This window comes from Astatotilapia calliptera, chromosome 9 (genome assembly GCF_900246225.1).
Source record: "Astatotilapia calliptera chromosome 9, fAstCal1.2, whole genome shotgun sequence".
In the NCBI taxonomy this organism is placed as follows: domain Eukaryota; kingdom Metazoa; phylum Chordata; class Actinopteri; order Cichliformes; family Cichlidae; genus Astatotilapia; species Astatotilapia calliptera.
In genome coordinates this window covers 32554567-32571991 of record NC_039310.1, presented here as the reverse complement: position 1 = coordinate 32571991, position 17425 = coordinate 32554567, and the positions used below count along the sequence as shown (strand labels likewise).

General features: G+C 44.6%; 1 protein-coding gene across 1 annotated transcript; it reads left to right on the top strand.

The window, feature by feature from the left end:
• The first annotated feature begins 73 nt into the window (after positions 1–73).
• On the top strand, positions 74–16886 carry LOC113029614 (zinc finger protein 227-like). The gene is made up of 3 exons (XM_026180589.1): positions 74–99; positions 4481–4587; positions 15552–16886. Exons 2-3 carry the CDS (start codon positions 4570–4572, stop codon positions 16884–16886), a joined length of 1353 nt encoding a protein of 450 aa, XP_026036374.1. The 5' UTR covers positions 74–99; positions 4481–4569.
• The last annotated feature ends 539 nt before the right edge of the window (positions 16887–17425 follow it).

The following is a 17425-nucleotide window of genomic DNA, read 5'->3' as shown; positions in this document are numbered from 1 at the left end:
TGAACCACGTGGGTCTCTGCTCCCTGATCTGTTTCCTGTGTTTGGAAAGAGTTGCAGCTTCATCGCGGAGTTTCTCTCGGTTTGTGGGCTCATCTAAAGGTAAGCACCGAGCTAACTTTACTGTGAGTTCAGTTCATGTTGAGTTTAGCTCCTGAATGAGGTCTTCTGCTGCTCTCCTCGGTGTCTGTTCACAGTTTATTGTGAACACGTTGAGAGAAGAGTGAGAGAGTGTTTGGAGAAAAACACCAACTAATCATTAGCTCAGCATGCTGGGAGAAGTTGGAGCAGAAAAGGCTTTTCATTGTCCCTGCAGCTGTTTTTCTGCAGCTTCATTTCTATTTAAGTGATAACAGGAAGGTGTGTGTGTGTGTGTGTGTGTGTGTGTGTGTGTGTGTGTGTGTGTGTGTGTGTGTGTGTGTGTGTGTGTGTGTGTGTGTGTGTGTGTCCATGCTGCCCAGTCTCTTTTACTGTGTTTAAATTGCAGCTGCTAGAACACGGCTGTTCAACATCTATTCATTCAGTCACGTTTATTTCACATCTACAGACACGCATTTAGAATAGCCTTTATTGTCATTGTACAGAGTACAACGAAATTGGAGTGCCACTCCCTTGGTGCAAGTTTCAATAATAAATATAAATGTAAAATATAAAAGTACAAAAAAACAATCGTAGGTACTCAAACAATAGTATGTACAATATATACAGGATAGCAGCATTAATATAATGACAGTGACGGTATGGAATAGGTTCAATTGTTTTTGTGCTTATTTACTACGGTGATAGCTCTGGGAAAGAAGCTATCCCTGAATCTGTTTGTCCTGGTTTTATGTGACCTGTACCGTCGGCCTGACGGTAATAGTTCAAACAGTTGGTTGCTGGGGTGAGAGTGGTCCTTGATGATATTGCCAGCTCTGCTGAGGTACCGAGAGTTTGCAGTGACCTCCAGGCTGGGCAGAGAGCAGCCAGTGATCTTCTGGGCTGTGTTGATGACCCTCTGCAGTACTTTCCTGTCTGCAGCTGAGCACCCTGCATACCATGTTGTTATGCTGTAGGTTAGGTTCAAGGTTCAAAGTTCTTTATTTGTCACATGCATAGTTATACAAGTATAACACACAGTGAAATGTAGCCTGACACGCTCCTCGACATGTGCAAAAATTGGGGGGGGGGGGGGGGGGGGGGGGGTGTAGAGGAAGAACATTATATATATATATATATATATATATATATATATATATATATATATATATATATATATAGTATATACACTGGGTGAATGTGCAGTAGTAGCAGCAAGCAGGTGAATTCTGTACATTAATATGAATAGACATCCGACTATTTTATAGGATAGACAATATAAACATATTTAAAATTAAAGGAATTGAAATGTACATTGTGCCTTGGTTTAGTGTCTGGAAGAGTCCTGTCTCAGTCAATTATAGATGATGTGAGAGGGCGGGTGTGTGTGTTTAGGGCACGGATGGCTTGGGGATAGAAGCTCCTCTTGAGTCTCTCTGTCCTTGCCCGGAAGATGCGGAACCTTCTACCAGATTGCAGAAGTTGGAACAGTTTGTTGCCTGGATGGGACGGGTCCTTCAGTATCTGCGCTGCTCTAGTCCGGCATCTCCTGGTGTAGGTGTCCTGAAGCGGGGGGAGAGCAATCCTGCAGCAGCGTTCTGCTGTACGGATCACTCTCTGGAGAGCTTTTTGGTCCTTCACACAGCTGTTCCCAAACCACGATGTCATGTTCTGTGTGAGGATGCTCTCCACAGCGCCTGTATAGAAAATCCTGAGGATCTTTGGAGAGACCCTGAACTTCCTCAGTTGTCGTAGGTGATACAGGCACTGCCTAGTCTTTTTGGTCTGGACCTGAATGTGGGCAGCCCATGTCAGGTCTGAGGAGATGTGGACACCAAGATACTTGAAGGACTGCACCCTCTCCACTGGAGCTCCATTGATGATAATGGGCTTGTAGTCTCTGTGCTGACCCCTTCTGAAGTCCACCACCAGCTCCTTGGTCTTGCTGACGTTCAGCTGGAGGTGATTGTCCTGGCACCACGATGCCAGATTCTTCACTTCATCCATGTAGGCCGCCTCATCGTTGTTGGAGATGGCACCCAACACCACTGTGTCGTCAGCAAACTTCACAATGGTGTTGGAGCCATGGGTGGCCACACAGTCTGAAGTGTAGAGGGAGTAGAGCAGTGGCGAGAGGACACATCCCTGAGGTGCTCCTGTGTTGATGGTGATGCTGTTGGAGAAGCACCTGCCCACCCTCACCACCTGAGTTCTGCCAGTGAGGAAGTCCAACACCCATGCACACAGACGGCTGTTAAGTCCCAGATCCCTCAGCTTTGTGAACAGTCTGCAGGGCACTATTGTGTTAAACGCTGAACTGTAATCAACAAACAGCATTCGCACATAGTTACCCTGTTTCTTGTCCACGTGGCTGAGAGTGGTGTGTAGGACGTGGGCGATGGCATCCTCTGTGGATCTGTTGGATCTGTAGGCGAACTGCAGCGGATCTGTGGTGTCTGGGATGGAGGAGGAGATGATGTTCTTCAGCAGCCTCTCAAACACCTTCATTACTACCGAGGTCAGTGCAACTGGCCGGTAATCGTTCAGGGATGAGGGTTTGCTGTTCTTGGGCACAGGGATGATGGTGGATCTTTTGAAGCATGTGGGGACCACAGACTTCGCCAGGGACTCGTTGAAGATGTAAGTGAACACACCTGCTAGCTGGTCAGCACAGCACCGCAGCAGGCGGCCGGTGATGCCGTCTGGCCCCGCCGCTTTTCTTGTGTTCACTCTCCTCAGTGCCGCTCGGACGTCATGCTCCGCGATGCTGGTCACCGGTCTCTCGCTGATGACGTCACTGTCCTCGGTAGTCAGGCGGTAGATAGCATTAGCCGCCTGGCTAACCTCAAAACGGGCGTAGAACTGATTCAGCTCGTTGGTGAATGCAGAGTCAGCGTTGATCAGCGCAGTGTCCCTGGCTTTGTAGTCCGTAATGGTGCGTAGTCCGTGCCACATACTCCGTGTGTCGCCCTGGTGGAAGTGGGACTCCACACGTTCCCGGTACCGCCGTTTAGCATCTCTCACCGCGCGCCGCACGCCGTATGAGGCCGCTTTGTAGGCGCTCATATCGCCAGTGGCGAGACCCGCGTTGTAGGAGGCGGTCCTGGCGTTTACTGCAGTGCGGATCGATCTGTCCATCCACGGTTTCTGGTTTGGGAATGAGGTGACTCTCGCAGTGGGGATAATCTCCTCCGCTAGCATATTGACGAAGCATACTGCTACTTCCGTAAACTCGTTGATGTCGACTGCGCATGCTCTGAACATGTCCCAGTCGACGTCGTTGAGTGCGTCCTGTAGCGTAGCTTCTGATTGGGCAGTCCACCGTTTTACCTCCCTCGTGGTTACTTCTTCCCTCCGTATGCTTTGTTTATACTGGGGGATGAGGAAGATGGCGTTGTGGTCAGACTTCCCAAAAGCCGGGTGTGAGACAGCTTTGTAGCCCTGCTTGTATGGCGTGTAGCAGTGATCCAAAATCCGATCCCCTCTCATTGGACACGAGACATGCTGGTAAAAGTTTGGCATGACTTGTCTGAGGTTCGCTTTGTTAAAGTCTCCTGCTACAATAAGGGCTGCGCCCGGGTCCTTGTTTTGAAGCGAGCTCAGCACATCATGTAATTCGGACAAAGCCATACCTGTGTCCGCTTGGGGTGGGATGTAGACCGCCGTGGCGATGACCGAGGTGAAGTCACGGGGCAGATAGAAAGGGCGGCACTTAATGCTCAGGATATAGCATGTTCTGACTGAGAGATTTCTGAAAAAATTCAAACGTACAGCTCTGCTATCACTTCCAACATAAATGAAGACAGGAAACTAAACAGCAGTGACGTTTGTAGGGTTACTGAAGTTTGGCTAGCTGGTATATAATGATGTGCTACGTGACCGCTAGCGACACAGCTATGTTAGCATAATACAAACAAGCTAACTTTTTTTCCACTCAATAAAAGTTAACGTGAGGATTCTCGGTGGTCAGGAACAAATGTAATCGCATGGCAGGATGCTGTAAAAGGACCAAACTTCAGCCAGGAGAACAACTGAGATAATCCATCCACAATACGAGGTTTGTCATTCCTATACTGCTGCATGGGCTGGGCTGTAGTTACATCCTAAGGTTTTAAAAACTGAGCTTCAATAAATGATTAGCGGCAATAAAAGCCGAGGGAGGTCAACAGTGATCACTGACTTTTTAGGAGCTTTTTGAGATTAAATAGAAGAAAATACAAAACATTAAACATGTTAACAACACAAAAGCCATATTAAACGCAGACTACTTTAGGCCCGGAAGTAGGATTCGTCACGTCATCACTTAACAATCTGATTAAGAGACCGCACGCTTGAAGTACGTGCACTACGCACGGTGCGTACTATCTTTCACTGTGATGTTACAAAGATCTGTTTTGTGTCCCAGCTGATCAGCAAGAGGAGGAGAGTCCGACGGAGCACCAGACGAACATTTTCAACCATTTGGGCTCAGCTCAGCTGCTACAGTGGACAAAAATGTCATCAACACAAAAGGTGAAGAATCTATCACTTTTATTGAAACTATGTGCACTTCATCAGCTGATGCTTGTTTGTCAAGATTGAAGAAGTTTATTGTCATTTTGTATGGTGTTACCCAGGCTGAAACAATATACCGTTTCTCACCAGCATATACAGTGCAATAATCAATACAATTAGAAAAAAAAAGATTAAAAAGCTAGTAATAAATCGCAACAATAAATGAGTAAATAACATAAAATCTAAATTAAAAAACAAACTCAAGTCCAAATGGTCACACTCATACACGTACCAGGAGTCCTTTCACAGAAGGGGATAACTAAATAATGTAGTGTGTGTATCTGGGGAGTATATTGTATGCTGTGTGTGTGTGTCGAACTCCAGGACTCGAGTGCTGGAGTCCTGCGGGTTTTAGACGTGTCCTAGATCCAACATGTCACAAAATGGCTGTGTGTAGGCAGGAGAGGACCCAAATGCAAAACTCACCAAGACTGAGGATAAAAAGCACAGCCTTATTGCTGAAAACAAGGGAAAATGATATAAAACTAAACTGGGAAAACTAATAAATCATACATGAAAACACAGAGTGACTCACACAGCTATGAGGGAGGACGCAACACTGAAAACAGGAAGACTGAGGACTTAAATACACACGAGGTGATCAGGAGAAGTGACATTAAATGGGGAAACAGCTGAAACAAATGAACATAATGATGTCACAGGGGAAGTGTAAAACTAAACACAATGAACACGGGAACACAGTGATGGGTTTGTCTGGCACAGACCCACCGCCGGAACGAGACAATTCTACTACATCAGCAAAAGCAAGACGCAAGTCACCAGAGCTCCTTGTGTGCTCTCGTGCACGAGGGAGAGAACTGTGATGAGCGCCGTTCCTTCTGCTTGAACCCCAGTCGCTCAGTTAGCTCCCCTGTAGCACTGCTCTTTATTGTGGTTACATGAACATGCATAGGTTCATTAACATATGACGTCTTACACAGGTATGCATGTGAACGAAGAGTGGCGTCTGTGTCAAGATGTGACCCCTGTGAACGACTCCCAAAAGCTGGTGCCAGTAGTCCAGCGGTCCACCTAAACAAAGGGCTCTTATACTTAAACAGATACAGAGTAGGTGTCCTTCCATAGTATAAATCAGTAAGAGAAGGTACGACGAATCGATTATATAACTCTAAGCACATATGAGTATATATTTCTAAGCATAAATGACAATCCAACAATATAAACCTAACACACAGGACCTCTTCAAGATAAAACCGGCAACATAATGAAACATGACTACATTAACTTAATGGCAAAAGACATGCAGACATGAAACGCATAAAGGATAAGGGAGACTTAACAGTGGTTAAAAACACAAGGAGAAACTAATAAACAAATGAACTTAGTTAAACTAATAAACTTAAACATACCATAAACCATAAACATCAAAATAAACTTGAACTTAAAACGCTGGGTCAAAAAACCCAGGATCGTGACACAACACAGCTGATTTAAAGGCTAAATTACCTCCTCAACATGTCTTGAAGTTCTCCAGAGGCCTGGTAATGAACTAATCATTTGATTCAGGTGTGTTGACCCAGGGTGAGATCTAAAACCTGCAGGACTCCGGCCCTCAAGGCCTGGAGCTCAACACCCCTGGCGTTAGCAGCTAGCCTCGCATTAGCTCCTCCACGCTTACCCTGCTTCCACATCCTATCACACCGCTTTCTGTGTTTCCTCTTGGGTGTTACTCCAGGCGTATTTATGGATTTTCTCCAGCTTGCTTGGCATAGGAGCCCAAGCTCACCCAACACAGTGAGGAGATATTTCTTTTAGCACGAGATATGGTTATGAGCTTTCGAAGATAATCGCATTTGTAAAAGACACTGCTGCTCATACACACACTTCTCTTTCACACAGTTTATATTGGCACTACATGGTCTTTGTTAGCGTCAGGCTTATTGTTAAGTATTCATCTTCAATTTCTGTACACTTATTCATACATGCAGAACAAATGAATCATTTGTCCATTAAAAAGTATGTGATATGTCAGTCATCATTTTTATTATGGCTATAAGTACACGTCTCACCTTTTCATAGTGCATTTACACTCTTTTAACTAGAGAACATTGATTTCCAGTGTGATTCAGTTCATACTGGTTTGGAAAGGCTGTACCAGTGGCTGTCCAAGTTGCAAGTTTTTTGCTTCACTTGAGGTATTTCAAAAATGGTATTTTCCTGGGTGTTGGAATTTTTTTTTTTTTTTATTTTTATTTTTTTTATTCTACTATCGTGATAAGCCTGCTGTAATCAGCACACTCCAGCGTCACTCATTTTCTCCGGATTGTAGCTACTGGCAATTGCCCTTCTGTTGGTCCATGGGATAAGAAACTCGAAGAAGATCTGATTTTATAACAAACACCACAGATTATTGCTCTGTATTGTATTTCCTTGGACTCCAGTTTTGGCACAAACAAACTTCACATTGCAAATATAACACATCTCAGGGACCACCTTCTTTCATCGGGGTATCCATTTCATCAGCGCTTGACTGTTTTAATGTATTCTGGATGTCCAAATAAGGCTTTGAAATAACTTTTTAGGTTAATGTAATAATCATAAATTAGAAATCTGGAGAGCAGAAAATCCATGTGGGATGGCAGTCTCAGCTGTACTAACAAATATTGCCACACTAACATGCTTAAACTACTTTTGGCTGTTCCCTGATTCAGCGGTCACCACACATTTATTTGTGCAGTTTTGTCTACGGCCTTTTTATGGCTTTATTTTGAAAATCGCACAGCTCTCAGCTGTGCAATTTTATATGGTTAACTGCTCATTCCAGTGAGCAAACCAGTGCTCAAAGGCAGTTTTTATTTTTAATGCTGAATGCTCTTCTATCTATATATGTACTGTAAGAGCTGAACTCTTCCACAGCATGCATTTTTTTTATTTCTCATTGATATTTGGCCGTATTGGGGCCCGATGAATGTAAAAACATAGAATTGCCAGATTTTTTTTTTTTTTTAACCTGATTTTTGTTTCTAAGAAAAATTAGGATATTCATTTAAAATGTCGATAGAACAGCAGCAGTATAATGTCCTCGTAAGTGGATATCAGGCCCTTGTAGAGCAAAATTGAGTATTTTGGTCTAAATAACCCAAAATGTGATGCCCACATATGTGGATGCCAGGTCCTAGGAGGCCAAGCGCTTGTTTTTTGCGTGAAGGGGGCACACAAGTTATCTGCCGAGCAGCAGTGAACAATACAGGAAAATGATCGGAGATGCACAACTCAGATATTTCCATTATGCACACATCCAGCCCGTGGGAAAGCACCAAGTCCAGTGTGTGACCTTTTTCATGCGTGGGACCGGTAACTCACTGGGTCAAGTTAAAAGAGTCAATAATATTTAAAAAGTCCTTGACCATAAGTTTGGAGTCACAGCAGACATGGATGTTTAAATCACCAAAGATTAAAAAAACTGTCAAATTTAAGAACAATTCCAGCAATAAAATCTGAAAACTCTTTGATAAAATCCTTATTAAACTTGGGAGGACGGTGTATGAGGCCACACAACAATGGGACAGCAGAGTTCAGGTGCAACTCAAACAGCTGCAGTTCAAAACTAGAAAATGAATCGTGCTGTAATGTTTGATGGCAGTGAAGTCGAGCGTTGAACACGGTGGCTAAAGATTATGCAATGCTTTGATTGTGTGGATCCTGTTTCTCTTTATTCTTTATCTTTTCTTCAAGTTGCTTCCGTACGTTTTTCGGCGCTTAACTACTCCCTCAGTTTTCAGCCGATTTTCTCAGTTCAAATCTTAAAAAATTCTGCTCTTTCTGCTAATTCCAGCTATGACTTTTGGTGCTCATAACTTCTATACTTTTTGAGATATTGATTTTTCTTTTCAATATTTTTTGCCTATTTCTGCACATTATCAGTGGCCTCACTGATTTTCCTTGCCGGGTTGACCTGTGTTTTAGCTCAGTGAGATGAGCATCCGTTCTCGGACTGGGAGGCCCGGGTTCAAATCCCGCTTATGACACCATTTCTTTCAGTTAACACTTATTAACTTTTTTTTAACTCTTTTCAACACAAATTTCAGCTTTTTCACCCCTTTTCAGCACATTTTTCAGTTTTTTTCACCACTTTTCAGCAGAAATATCAGCTTTTTCAGCTGTTTTCATCAAAAACCTATTTTCAGCAGAATTCTGCTCATTCAACTCTTTTCAGCAGAAATTTTGCTAATTGAACTCTTTTCAGCAGAATTTCTGCTTATTCACCTCTTCTGTAAAATTTTCAACCTTTCCACCTCTTATCAGCACAATTCTCAGCAGCTTCTATGTCATCTCTTGTGTTGGAGTGTCCTCTTGTGGCGCCTTTTGGGTAGTGCCTTAGTAAACGTGAACCAAGCAAAAACCTCTTTTCAGCAGAATTCTGCTGATTCACCTCTTTTCTGCAAAGTCTTCAGCCTTTCCACCTCTTATCAGCACAATACTCAGCCTCTTCTGCTCATTTCAGGACAATTGTCAGTCTCTCCACCTCTTCTTTGTGAGAAAGAGTGTGGCGCAGTGAGATATGTACCTGCCTTGAGTACCAGAAGGGCCAGGTTCGAATCCTGCTCAGGGCAAAAATTCATTTTTTTGTTTTTGTTTTTCAACCTTTTCAGCTTTTTTCAGCAGACATCTTCAGCGTTAAGGCATCCACACAGCATTTTCGCAGGAAATGCAAATTTTTCTAGTTTCTTTTCTTTTTCTTTCTTTCTTTTTTTTTTTTTTTTTTTTTTTTTTCTTCCTTTCCCGTTTGGCTCTTTTGCCATCAGAATTATTGTCTAAAGGCAAAGAAAGATGCCCAACGGATTTACTTTACCAAATTGACCATCCCAGCCTTGCCATAATGGTCTATTTTATTCACCTTTTATTGTTTATTTTATTTTATTTTATTTTCACTTGTTAAATACGGGACAGGCTTGACTGGGGAAAAGAAAGGAGAGAAAGAAATGGAAAGAAAAACAGCGGGGAAGAGGGACGGGGATAAAGGGCAAAAAACAAAACCCAACAAAATAAGTAGACAGAAAATACGTATACCAATCACCTGGATCACCTGTTGAGAAAGAAAAAAGAGAAAACAAGCAGAAGAAAAAAAAAGCAACATAATAAAGAACATCATGATGATCTATGGGAATATAACAGTAAATACTAAATATTAAACATTATTGTGCAGCACGTAAGATCGACAGCGCACAGTGTGCTTTGAGGTAGGAGCCAAAAAGGGTGTCGTTTGTGTGTGTGAGCACCCGTGTGTACACCTGTGAGCATGAACGCGCTTGTTTTTAAAAGGTTCCTTCATGTAATGATCTGCCACTATCCCAGAAAGAGCTGGGGAGAGCCCCAGATGAGGGGTCACTCAGCAGCTGGGGAGCAGAAGCCAGGGGGGGTTGCAGTGACGCGCCCGTGAGCTCCGCCAGCAGCCAGCTGTGCCAGAGTGACCGAGCCCCAGGCCAAGAGGCCGAGGGCACCCTCACCCACGAAGTGGCCTGAGTGAGACCCTCACCCACGAAGTGGCCTGAGTGAGACCCTCACCCACGAAGTGGCCTGAGTGAGACCCTCACCCACGAAGTGGCCTGAGTGAGACCCTCACCCACGAAGTGGCCTGAGTGAGCCCCAGGCTCCAGTCCCCGACAAGCAGCCACCAAGGAGTGAGCCGGTGTGTACCTGGACGCACATCCCCAGACACAAAGAACCACCAACGCACCGATGTCAAGATCCTATATGTATGTGATATGAGAGTGTGAGTAATGTGGATATCTAAGTTGTGGGATGAAATTTAGGCACCGACAGCTAGAAGGGAGCAGAGGGGGGGATGCCTCCCCTGCACCCTGGTGACACACCTTTACCCTAAGGCCCTGCATGTGTGGGTGATTGTGGTGGAGCGGGAAGAGGGAGGCAGTTGGAGATGGGGAGGGAAGGAAGGGAGGGGCACGTGACCCCTCCCTGGGCCCAGCTGACCCCAGTAGGCACCCCCATACTCTGCCCAGGCCCATCCGGACCTGGGCCCAGTTCAGCAGTGCCGCCTGGCCCCACAGAGCCTGGGACAGCCCACCCGACCCCACTACAGAAAACTGCACCCACCCTGTCATCCACTCATCTTCCAGACTACACAAGACAATAGACACCCAGGCTGAGAACTTCCTCCACCTCTCCTATATCTCCCCCTCCTGCAGAGTTAGTTCCTGAAGAGAGGAGACCTCCTGCAAGCTGTAACAACCTCCCCCACCAGTTGAAGAGCCCCCCAGGTGGCTCGATGCACTGGCGACACCCTACGCCAGGGCTGTACCCCCAGACACCCACCCACCCCAGCAACACACAAACCGGGACCCAAGCCCCCAAGGCCCAGCCAGGGCCCCAGCCCAGAGACAGAGCACCCCCAGGACCCACCCAGGGGCAGCCAGGCTACCAGGTCAGTAACCCATGTCCGTCAGCACAGACCCTCCCCCCTATGCTCCTGGGGAATCCCCCGACGCCCCAAGTAGGGCTGTTCGATATAACGATTTATATCGGATGACAATATAAAAACTTCTATCGTTTCATTTTACGCTATCGTTTTTTTTGTGGTGTCGCAAAATAAACTGTTTACGGCAATATTTTTTCATTATTTTGATGGTCACTGTAGTGGCTATGTTAATTTCTTAAAGTTCTCTCTTTCTCTTATATTTAATATAACCACACTACAGACAGACAAGCGCTTGTTTTTATGCCTTGTGGTTAGCAACAGCGATGGTAAAACCACCGCGTGTCCGCTTGTTTATTTTCCACATAAACCTTTCACAATAAAGCTCAAGATCCTCTCGAGACTTTTCAAAATAAACAGAATCACGTGAAAGATGCAGAGTATTTATGGATGAGAAGCAAGAAAGAGCCGTCAGGTGCTAAAAAATAAACCTTAGACTCAAACGTTAGAACAGGCTTTCCCCCGCAGCATGTTGTATAATAAATACTCAGAAAGAAAACGGCGGCTGTTACAACCTATGTCTAAAAATGTATTGTTTCATGCATCAGTTAAAACACTCGACTCCAGGTAGGCAACGCCCAGCTGGAAAAACTTCATGCAAGTCGAGCTGCCCGAGATTCACAGAATTTACAGAAAATATCACATTTTTGTGATTTATATCGTTATTGGACGATAGATGTCTTAATATCGGGATATGAGATTTTTGGTCATATCGCACAGCCCTAGCCCCAAGCCCGTCCCTACCCCCAAACCAATCACAACAGCGAAGGTGGGACCAAACTATGACACCCCCCCCCCCTCCCCACTAGGTGATGGAGCTGATCAAAGGTTTCTAAGGTTATGTTTCTGGGAGGAACCTAAGTCACCCAGTCGCCGTTTAATATCAGGTATTGCACTAATGCAATAATCAAAGTTTCTGTTTTGGCCGGGTTTACCGTATTTTCGCAACTATAAGGCGCACATAAAAGCCTTAGATTTTCTTTAAAAAGTGCGGCGCGCCCTATAGTGCAGTGCGCCCTGTGTGTTGTAAGGAGGACGTAGTAGAGAACACCTTGAGAACGCTAAAGGGTGAAGTGTGGGCGCTGATCGTATATACCGGACAATCGCACATACCTGTATAAAAGGACAGGTATGTGCATTATGTGGAACATCGTTGTTTTAACAACCCTGAAAATGGCAAAGAGACACGCCTATGAAGCACAGTTTAAACTGAAGGCCATCAGCTACGCGGAGGAACATGGAAATCGAGCAGCCACGAGAGAATTTAAGATGAATGAATCAATGGTTTGCAAGTGGAGGAAGCTGGAAAACAAGCTCCGGCAGGTCAAGAAAATGCAGCTGAGTTTCCGCGGACATAAGGCGAGGTGGCCCGAGTTGGAGGAAAGACTTGAGCGGTGGATCATCGAGCAAAGAACGAGCGGGAGAAGCGTTTCGACGGTCACCATTCGGCTAAAAGCAGTTTCACTAGCTGAAGAGATGAACATTGAACATTTCCAAGGAGGTCCGTCTTGGTGCTTTCGTTTCATGAAACGGTGCCATTTTTCCATCCGGACCAGGACTATGGTAGCGCAGCAACTTCCAGCGGATTATAATGAAAAGCTGGCCATCTTCCGCTCCTACTGCAGCAAACACATCAGCGACAAAAACATCCAGCCCAGCCACATCACAAACATGGACGAGGTGCCGCTCACTTTTGATATCCCGGTGAGTCACACTGTGGAGAAGAAGGGGACCAGCACGGTAGCGATACACACAACGGGGCACGAAAAGTCTTCTTTCACTGTTGTGCTTGGCTGCCATGCTAATGGACAGAAACTGCCGCCTATGGTGATTTTTAAGAGAAAGACTTTGCCTAAAGAGAAGTTTCATTACATGAAGGAACCTTTTAAAAAAACAAGCGCGTCCATGCTCACAGGTGTACACGCGGGTGATCACACCCACAAACTACACCCTTTTTGGCTCCTACCTCAAAGCACACTGTGTTCTGTTGATCTTATGTGCTGCACAATAATGTTTAACATTTAGTATTTACTGTCATATTCCCATATATCATTGTGATGTTGTTTATTCTATTACTCTTGTTCTCTTCTGCTTGCTTTCTTTTTTCTTTCTCAGCAGGTGATCCAGGTGATTGATATATGCATTTTTTTTTCTCTGCCCGTTCTGTTGGTTTTTGTCTTTTGCCCTTCTCCCCCGTCCCTCTTCTCAGCTGTTTCTCTTTCCCTCTTTCTTTCTCCCCTTCTTTCCCCCAGTCAAGTCTGTCCCGTATTCAGTAAGTGAAAATAAAATAAACAATAAAAGGTGAATCAAATAGACCATTACGGCAAGGCTGGGATGGTCAGTTTGGTAAAGTAAATCCGTTGGGCATCTTTCTTTGCCTTTAGACAACAATTCTGATGGCAAAAGAACCAAACGGGACAGGCCAAAAAAAAAGAGAAAAAAAAAAAGAAAAAAAAAAAAAGAGAAGTTTCCAGCAGGAATCATCATTAAGGCAAATGAAAAGGGCTGGATGGATGAGGAAATGATGAAAGAGTGGCTGAGGGAGGTGTATGTAAGGAGACCAGGTGGTTTTTTCCACGCATCACCATCGCTGTTGATCTGTGACTCTATGCGTGCCCATCTCACAGCCGATGTGAAAAAACTAGTGAAACAAAGGAACTGTGAGCTTGCTGTCATTCCGGGAGGCCTGACAAAGGAACTCCAACCGCTGGACATCGGTGTGAACCGGCCGTTCAAAGTAAGGCTGCGAGCGGCGTGGGAGCAATGGATGACCGATGGGGACCACAGTTTCACTAAGAGTGGAAGGCAGCGCCAGGCGAGTTACGCCACAATTTGCGAATGGATTGTAGATGCTTGGGCTAACATGTCTGCTGGCACTGTTGTTCGAGCTTTCGCAAAAGCCGGCATCATTTCCAAGGAGCCGCACGGCACGGAAAGTGACTCTGACAGTGAAGAAAGTGAACTTGGCATGTTTGATGGAGATTTAGCGCAGCTGTTCAATTCAGACACAGAGGATGAGGACTTCGATGGGTTTGATTGATGACAATTACCAGTAATAAAAATGTGAGTACCAAACTCAGTTTTGCTCCCGCTTCATTTTTAGATACGCATACTTGTATGTTTGTATGCTGATGATGATGACAATTACCGGTAATAAAAATGTGAGTACCAAACTCAGTTTTGCTCCCGCTTCATTTTTAAATACGCATACTTGTATGTTTGTATGCTGATGATGATGACAATTACCGGTAATAAAAATGTGAGTACCAAACTCAGTTTTGCTCCTGCTTTATTTTTAAATATGCACACTTGTATGCTTGTGTGTTGTTGTTGATGACGATTACCGGTAATAGAAATGTGAGTAAGGTAAATGTGAGTAAGGTCCTCAACCTTTTTTGCGCCACGGACCGGTTTATGCCCGACAATATTTTTCACGGACCGGCCTTTAAGATGTCACGGATAAATACAACAAAATAAAACTAGTACCGGTACCGAAAAAAGAACATTTATTCATAACACACGTGAAAAGACCCAGGAAAACCGAGTTAACGATAAAAACTAACAAAATAACGCTGAAAACCGATAAAAACCCTGAAAACCATACATTTTACACCTGAGCCTCAACTCTCGCGGCCCGGTACCAAACGACTCACAGACCGGTACCAGTCCGAAGTCCGGGGGTTGGGGACCGCTGGTGTAGCAGATTCTTAGCTGGTGTGAAGTTAATACAGCCACGGAGTGATGACGGGGTCGCGGTAAAGCTGTCCATCCACATAGAGCCGGTCCACAGCGATGGCAGCGCGGGAGCCCTTCTGGATGAAGCCACGTCAGATTGTGAAGAGGACCCTGCGTCGTTACAGGATCTCTTTTGGGAACTGCCGATGCTTTGATTTCTAAAAGTAGCTGGTGATTGTACACATGTAGACCAAGGGCGTTTTGGGCTAACATAGAAAAGGATAAAGCTAGTAAAAGCCAAAGCAAAGCTAGCAGAGTTTACTGACGCAATGTCAACAGACGTGTCACCGTGCATACTGCTGCTGCCGTCTTGCCCCCAAAATTAGCGCCCCCCCTTTCACCCTTCGCACCAACTGAGCAGTGGAGAATAACACCAACAGGGGCAGTAAACTGAGCTAACTAGGAGCAGCTAGCTAGCCCAACTCAGCAGAGGTTTTCCCAGAGAGATGAAGAGCGTAAGAACTGAGGGATGATTGTGATGACAGGGGTGTATATTTGCATGTCGGGCTGTGCACACGTCATCACAGATCGTCTGCCTTAAAGGCGTGAATAAAGGTTTCCTCAGCCAGGCGTGATATCCCATACCCCGTGTGTTGTACCGAGTGTATTGACTGAAAAGAAACTACTTCAACCTTTGGTTTAAAACTAGTGTTAATGGAAGAAGTTTGAAGGTTGAGTTTGTTCCACGACTGCATTTCACTCACTGCCTCTGTTTGTATCTCTGTCACTCCAGGACCAAAATGGAGCGAGACGTCAGCGCTCTCAGGAGGCCGACAAACCTCACAGAAGAAAGGAACAGAAAAAATACAGCTGTGATGAGTGTGGGAAGGATTTTACTAAGGCTGGAAGCTTAAAAATACACCAACTGATCCACAGTGAAGTTAAACCATACAGCTGTGATGAGTGTGGAAAGGATTTTACTTATGCTGGAAGCTTGAAAAGACACCAACTCATCCACAGTGGAGTTAAAGCATACAGCTGTGATGAGTGTGGAAAGTCATTTACCCTGGCTGAACACCTAAAATCACACAAACCTGTTCACAGTGGAGTTAAAGCGTACAGCTGTGACTTGTGTGGAAGGTCTTTTACCCATGCTGGAAGCTTAAAAAGACACCAACTTCTCCACAATGGAGTTAAAGCGCACAGCTGTGAGTTGTGTGGACAGTCTTTTACCCTGGCCGAACACTTAAAAACACACCAACTCATACACAGTGGAGTTAAACCGTACAGCTGTGGTTTGTGTGGACAGTCTTTTACCCATCCTGGAAGCTTAAAAGCACACCAACTCATACACAGTGGAGTTAAACCGTACAGCTGTGACTTGTGTGGACAGTCTTTTACCCAGGCTGCACACTTAAAAAGACACCAACTCATACACAGTGGAGTTAAACCGTACAGCTGTGACTTGTGTGGACAGTCTTTTACCCGGGCTGGAAACTTAAAAAGACACCAAGTCATACACAGTGGAGTTAAACCATACAGCTGTGGTTTTTGTGGACAGTGTTTTACCCATCCTGGAAACTTAAAAGCACACCAACTCATCCACAGTGGAGTTCAAGCGTACAGCTGTGACTTGTGTGGACAGTCTTTTACCCGGGCTGGAAACTTAAAAAGACACCAATTCATACACAGTGGAGTTAAACCGTACAGCTGTGACTTGTGTGGACAGTCTTTTACCCGGGCTGGAAACTTAAAAGCACACCAACTTGTCCACAGTGGAGTTAAAGCATACAGCTCTGATCAGTCTGATAAAGCTTTTACTCATAGTAGCAGCCTACAGAATCATCAGGTTACCCACTCTGGATTCAAGGCGTACAGCTGTCACATTTGTGGAAAAACCTTCCGCTGGCCAGGCAACCGAAATATTCACCTACGCATTCACACCAAAATTGATGTTTGCTGCTGTGATCAGTGTGGCAAAATTTGTGTGACATACAAAAACTTAGAGCAGCACATGTTTTCCCACACTGAGGAGAGACCTTATAAATGTGACCTGTGTGAGAAGACTTTTAAATCTCCACATTACCTCAAATCACATCAAAAGATTCACAGCAGAAAGAAACTCTAAAAGTGCAGTTACTGTGAGGTATGTATTTTTCTTTTTACAGTTATTTCGAAGTATTATGTGAATGAAATTTAATTTCAAAGCTTATATGAGACATGAAAACTTCACATACAGAATATTGAGTAACATCTGACACAAATCTCCTGAAACTTTCCTGATATTGCAAAAACGTAACATTTTAAAAGCTTCTCTCATTTCTAACATTCACACTCCAATGGATGCAATGGATATGCAGAGTAGAGCATCCAGGGGTTTAAACCACCAATCTTCCCATTAAGTAGATTACCTACAAATTAAGAGTTATTGCAGCCCAGTAAGCTGACTGTTATAATGTAAAAATTAAAATGTGGAAGTTGGCAGAGCTGCTCTTTATTTCAGGCGACGTTCAGGATAGAAATGTTGAAGGAATTCCCTGACTTACACGGTCATTGTGTCTTTGTTTAGAAGCAGAGCAACACAGATGGATCCCTGTCGTCACTGTGGTGGTGGGAAAGTGTTTCGCTGTGATCTTTGTGGAAAAACTTAGTCATTTAAAGAGCCTA